Below are 6,273 nucleotides of genomic sequence, written 5' to 3' on the forward strand. Positions count from 1 at the left end.
GTGAGCCACCACCGTGCCTGGCCTCTTTTTTTTTCTTTTTTTTTTTTTTTTTTAAAGACAGATTTTAGCTTTTGTTGCCCAGGCTGGAGTACAATGGCAAGATCTTGGCTCACTGCAACCTTGGTCTTCCTGGTTCAAGTGATTCTCCTGCCTCAGCCTCCTGAGTAGGTATCTGGGATTACAAGCATGCGCCACCACGCCTGGCCAATTTTTGGCCAGCAGGGGCTGGGTGAAGTGGTTCATGCTTGTAATCCCAACACTTTGAGAGGCTGAGATCAGGAGTTCAAGACCAGCCTGGCCAACATGGTGAAATCCCCTTTCTACCAAAAATACGAAAATTAGCTGGATATGGTGGTGTGTGCCTATAATCCCAGCTACTCGGGAGGTTGAGGCAGGAGTATTTCTTGAACCTGAGAGGTGGAGGTTGCAGTGAGCCAATATCGTGCCACAGCACTCTAGCCTGGACACTCAGTCTCAAAAAAACAAAACAAAGAACCCCCCTCCCCCCCAACACACAAAATTAGCTGGGTGTGGTGGTGCTCACTCCTAATTCTAGCTAACCAGGAGGCTGTCAGGAGAACTGCTTGAACCTGGGAGGCAGAGGTTTTATTGAGCCAAGATCGTGCCACAGCACTCCAGCCTCCAGCCTGGGTGCTCAAATTAGGTGGGCTCAAATTAGCTGCGCTCAATTAGAGGTGGTGCTCACCTCGAATCCCAGCTACTCAGGAGGCTCAGGCAGGAGAACTGCTTGAATCTGGGAGGTAGAAGTTGCAGTGAGCTGAGATCGTGCCACACTGCACTCCAGCCGGGGTGACAGAGCAAGATTCCGTCGCAAAAAAAATAAATAATAAAATATAATCAAAAGCACCTTAGCAGGATGCAATCCTCCTGTCTTATCCCTGCTGTCTTGTGCTCCACAAATTCCTCCTGGCCACTTGGGGACCTCACCAAGGAGCCCTGGGAACCCTGGGTCCACCATCCATGTCTCCAACCTCCCTCCCCAGGTCACTCCTGTCCCGTTCACACCACCGTATTGGCCCTGGGCCCACCTGCCTCCCTCCTCTTCTCCCTGAGGCCCCCTCCTTTGCCCTGCCCAGGACGCAGGCTCCCCCCAGCTCCCTCCACGCCCACCCCGCAGGCAACTGCAGCCTCACATTCACCACATTGGCCTTTTTGGTTGGTTGGCTGGATATTGTTAAGACTTAGTTTGTGGTGAGGCAGGGGGGCGGGGCTGCACTCTATTTCTCTTCTGAGTCGTGTTTCTTCCAGGTGTCCAGAATGTACTTAAGAAGGAGGCCGAGCTTCCTGCGGGCTGAGAACGGGGCTTCCTCGCCGTCTCCCTCACCGGACCCCCCCTTTTCCACGCCGCTGTCACCAGCCGCCTCCAAGCTGACCTCCGGCTGGGGCTCGTCCTCCTCCAGCGCCTTGATGCGGACGCGCTGGGCGTCCTCGGCCATCTCATTGAGGCAGCCCTGGAGCATTGTGTAGACGGCGCCGAAGCTGATGCCGCCAGCCACCAGCGTCCCAAACACAGGGATGCCCCTCTCGAAGGCGCGGGCCACCCGCATGGCGCCGTCAGACGACTGGGAATAGAGCCGCAGGATAGTCTCAGGCGAGAGCTCGCTGGCCAGCGGGGAGCGGATGACCGAGCGCAGGTCCCCCGCCTGTTTGCCCACCTGCTCGGCCAGCTTGGCCAGCGAGTCGTCGTCCAGGCCGAAGCTGCGGTGGTAGCCGCGCAGCGAGCGGACAAGCAGGGCGTCGTCGTAGGCGGCCGCCAGCCCCGGCACCGGCAGGGCCTGGATGACGCCGGACACCAGCGCGGTCTTGAGGACTTGCTCCTGCAGCATGGCCTTCTTCTTCCGCAGGGCGTCCAGCGAGATGTCGGGGAGCGACAGCAGGCCGGCGTGGCGCCGGTGGGCCGGCAGGTCGTGCTCCCAGGTGGACACCAGGGTGGGAAAGTCGTAGCGGGCCGGCGAGAGGTTGGACACCAGGAAGATGCGGGGCTCGGCCACGCCGGCCGCGCGCAGCCGCTCGGCGCAGTGGTCTCGGATCTCCTGCAGGACGGCGGCCTCGCTGAAGCCCGACGGCCGCTGGGTGCGCGTGGCCGCCAGGTCCTCATCCACCTTGGTGCGCACGAAGTAGAACTTCTTGCCCTGGCACAGGATCTCGGCGGCCAGGCGGGTCTCCACGGCCCCGCAGCGGCGAGGGGAGACCAGCAGGAAGAAGTCGTAGCGGCTGAAGTCCACCTGCTTCAGGTACTTGTCCGCCGGGCAGCCTGGAGAGCCGGCCCCTGGCAGGTCCCACAGGGTCACGTCGGGGAACTGTGGGTGTGGGTAGGGCGAGGGTTGCATCGTGGTCTCGATGACGCCCGTGAGAGCCGCGCCGGGGTCCTCGGCCCCCAGGCCCCGCAGGGCGTTGATGAGGGAGGACTTGCCAGCGCCGGACTCGCCCGTGACGCCCACCTCCAGGCGGGTGCTGTCGGTGGAGGCCAGCAGCTCCCGGAGGCGAGAGGCGGCCTGGGGGATGTCGCCAGACTCAAAGGCTGTGCGCAGGGCCTCCAGCTCTTCCTTGGCCATGAGGATGGTGGTTTCCTCCTCCCCAGGCACCGCGGGCAATTTCGAAGCAGCCATGGTGACCAGTGGTTCAGAGGGTGGCAGGGGACAGGGGAGAGTCACAGGACGCGTGATCCTCAGCGCCTGCGGAGGAGAAGGGAGCCATTCACACATCCTGGGTCTTGGCATGGGGCAGAGAGAGAGACACCACGGATGTGAAGGAAGTCCCTCTGGAAACCCACAGCTCTCTTTCTCCCTCAAGAACTGGGGACACATTGGCCGGGTGCGGTAGCTCACCCTTGTAATCCCAGCACTTTCGGAAGCTGAGGCGGGTGGATCACGAGTCCAGGAGATCGAGACCATCCTGGCTAACACAGGGAAACCCCGTCTTTACTAAAATTACAAAAAATAAGCCAGGTGTGGTGGCACGTGCCTGTAGTCCCAGCTACTCTGGGAGGCTGAGGCAGGAGAACCGCTTGAACCCAGGAGGCAGAGGTTGCAGTGAGCCAAGACTGTGCCACTGCTCTTCAGCCTGGGCACTAGAGCAAGACTCCATTTCAAAAAAAAAAAAAAGAATTGGGGACACATTTTTGGCACAAGTTAGGGGACTTTGAGGTCTGGCAGGCCCAGGTTCACATCCCTCTTCTGCCAGTAACTTCCTGTGTGACTGGGGACAAAATGAATCACCTCTCTGGGTAATGGGCATGACCACCAAGCGGCCCCTTGGCGCAAGGTTGGAGTCTCCAGGGTAACCCAGGCACAGGTCAGTTTCCTGAGTGTGTGTCTGCCCTGGAGGCTCTGTGCTTAGAATGGCCCTGTGCTAGGTTTAATGCTCTGCTGACGCTGGCTGAAATTCTTTTTTTGTTTGTTTGTTTGAGACAGGGTCTCTCTCTGTCACTTAGGCTGGAGCACAGTGGTGCAATCATGACTTATTGCAGCCTTGATCTCCTTGGCTTTAGCAATCCTCCCATCTCAGCCTCCTGAATAGCTAGGACCATAGGCGCACGCCGCCATACCCAGCTACTTTTAAATTTTTTGTAGAGATGAGAGTCTCACTATGTTGTCCCAGCTGGTCTTGAACTCCTGGGATCAAGATCCTCCTGCCTCAGCCTACCAGAATCCTGGGATTACAGAAATGAGCCACCATGTCTAGCCTGATTTTTTTTTTTTTTAGACAGAGTCTTACTCTGTCACCCAGACTGGAATGCAGTGGCGTGATCTAGGCTCACTACAACCTCCGCCTCCTGGGTTCAAGCAATTCTCTTCCTCAGCCTCCCAAGTAGCTGGGATTACAGGTGCCCACCAACGTGCCTGGCTGATTTTTGTATTTTTAGCAGAGATGGGGTTTCACCATCTTGGCCAGGCTGGTCTTCAACTCCTGACCTCGCAATCCACCCACCTCAGCCTTCCAGAGGGCTGGGATTACAGGTGTGATCCTCTGCACTCAGCCAAATTCTTTATAATATTTGAACCAGGGGCCCCATATTTTCATTTCATACTGGGCTCTGCAAATTACATAGCCAAGCTTCAGAGGAAGGGGCTTTAAGCCCAGCTCCTGGCCTGTGGCATGGGCCCATTTAGAGGAAATGGCTGCACTCCTGCTGTGTCTGGGATTGAAGGGTAGGGTGAAGGGGACCCAGATCCAGAGCCACACTGCCTGGGATCAAATCCTGGCTCCACCACCTACTCACTGAGTGATGTGAGGCAAGTTACTTAACTCTCCCGGTCACTCTCCTCGTCTGTAAGCTGAGAATGCTAACGACAGTCATGGCAAACCACCTTCTAGGATCTCTGAGACTTGAATAAGTTCTGACACCACAGGGAGGGAGCCTGGCTCAGGGCAGGTGCCACGTATCATTGGCATCATCATTGCCATCGTCATCATTCTTATCATTCTAATGTTCTTAGCTGTATGACTTTGAGCAAGTCCTCACCCTCTCTGAGCCTCAGCTGCCCCATGGGGGATACTCCTGCCCACCTCACAGGGCTGCTGTGATGACCATGAACCCTGTTCAGGTAGCCCTAGGCTGACTTTGGGTTCAGACACCCTGGGGTTTGGGAAGCCAGGCATGGGGACCACCTGGACACTGGGAGTCATTTCCATGAAACCCCAGCGCTGCCATGGCAGCCCTTGCCTCCCAGGACTCAGTTTCCCCTCCCACCCCCTGGAGCTCCTGTCTGGATGGTCTTGCGTCAGATCCCTCCTCCTAGCCAGGAGCTTCCCTGGTCCTGCCTTTCCCACTCACTGTCCTCTGACCCATCACCTCTAAAATACATTTACTCACTACGGCTCTTCAGGGAGGCCTGGGAGAGCTGCTCACACCTGGGATCACTGTCCCCAGCTGACAGGGAGAAGGACTGAGGCTCAGACAAGACAAGTGATGTCTCCCCATCAGAGGCACAGCCAGGACCCAAACCCAGGTCCCCAGGCTCCTTTGCCGCCCTAGAAAGCTGCTCCCCCTTCAGCCCCATGTCCCTGCCTCCCCGCTTGTCTCCTTGTCCCCTGCACCCCATCTCTCCACCTCCCACCCCTCACCCCATCCTCTGCTGCTCCACTCTACCCCCCCCCAAGGAAATGCGTCCTTAAGACATTGTTCCTGGCTGGGTGCAGTGGCTCACGCCTGTAATCCCACCACCTTGGGAGGCTAAGGCGGGTGGATCACTTGAGGTCAGGAGTTCGAGACCAGCCTGGCCAACATGGTGAAACCTCGTTTCTACTAAAAATCCAAAAAATAGCCAGGTGTCGTGGCGCATGCCTGTAGTCCCAGCGACTTGGGAGGCTAAGACAGGAGAATCTCTTGGACCCCAGAGGCGGAGGTTGCAGTAAGCCAAGATTGCACCACTGTACTCCAGCCTGGGCGACAAAGCCAGACTCCATCTCAGAAAAACAAAACAAAACAAAACAAAAAAACAAAAAAACCCAACATTATTCCCTCCAGATCAGAGCCTCCTATCCTGGGCCGGGGGCTTTCCTGTATGTGCCCTCTCCCTAGTATGGTCTGCGGTGGGAAGAGTGGGAACCTGGGACAGGTCCTGGCAGCAAACGGCAGACAAATCAGTGGCTGGAATTCAGGCTGAAGGGGTCCGGATTAGGACCAGAAGCCCCTGCTCCACCCACTCACAGAGGCCCAGCCAGAGAGCCTTTGGGGGACTCACCTGCCCTGCAGGCTCTCCCTCTCCCCTCACGCTCTCCCCACTGATAGGATCTCCTTCCCTCTTAGCCCAAGGTCAGACTCTGTTGCTAGGACCCATTATAATAGCAAGCAGCAGCTTATTGGTCAGCCAGCCCTGGTGCAATAATGTGACAGTGATGTCAGGGGGCGGGGCCCAGATGTGGAGCAGGGACCCCAAGTCCCAGCTGCTCATGGGGTCACCACCCACTCACGCTGGGCCCTCCAGTCCCCCTAAAGATGCCAGAGAGATCTTTCTAACACTGAGACCTGTTCAGAGTCCTCCGTGATCTCCATCACCTCCAGGACAAAGTCTCAGATTCACAGTCTGGTGTCCGAGGGCTTGCCTGTGCTACACTCCACCCGCTGCCCAGGGGACTCTCAGTTCCCCAGACAAGAGTGAGAGTTGATGATACAAATTGGGTAATTGCTGGTGGGCACAGTGGCTCACGCCTATAATCCCAGCGCTTTGGGAGGCCAAGGTGGGTGGATCACTTGAGGTCAGGAGACCAGCCTGGCCAACATGGTGAAATCCAGTCTCTACTAAAAAT

General features: G+C 57.2%; 1 protein-coding gene across 1 annotated transcript; it reads right to left on the minus strand.

Annotated features, from left to right (window-relative positions):
- Positions 1-1,176: 1,176 nt before the first annotated feature.
- On the minus strand, positions 1,177-5,815 carry IRGC (immunity related GTPase cinema). Its single transcript, XM_003944520.2, has 2 exons — positions 5,709-5,815; positions 1,177-2,696 (listed from the first exon to the last, which is right to left on the minus strand). Exon 2 carries the CDS (start codon positions 2,628-2,630, stop codon positions 1,239-1,241), a length of 1,392 nt encoding a protein of 463 aa, XP_003944569.1. The 5' UTR covers positions 2,631-2,696; positions 5,709-5,815; the 3' UTR covers positions 1,177-1,238.
- Positions 5,816-6,273: the final 458 nt, after the last annotated feature.

Source organism: Saimiri boliviensis, chromosome 14 (genome assembly GCF_048565385.1).
Source record: "Saimiri boliviensis isolate mSaiBol1 chromosome 14, mSaiBol1.pri, whole genome shotgun sequence".
NCBI lineage: Eukaryota > Metazoa > Chordata > Mammalia > Primates > Cebidae > Saimiri > Saimiri boliviensis.

Coding starts and splice junctions, on each gene's coding strand:
- IRGC (XM_003944520.2), bottom strand. CDS start 2,630: ATGGCTGCTTCGAAATTGCCCGCGGTGCCTGGGGAGGAGGAAACCACC.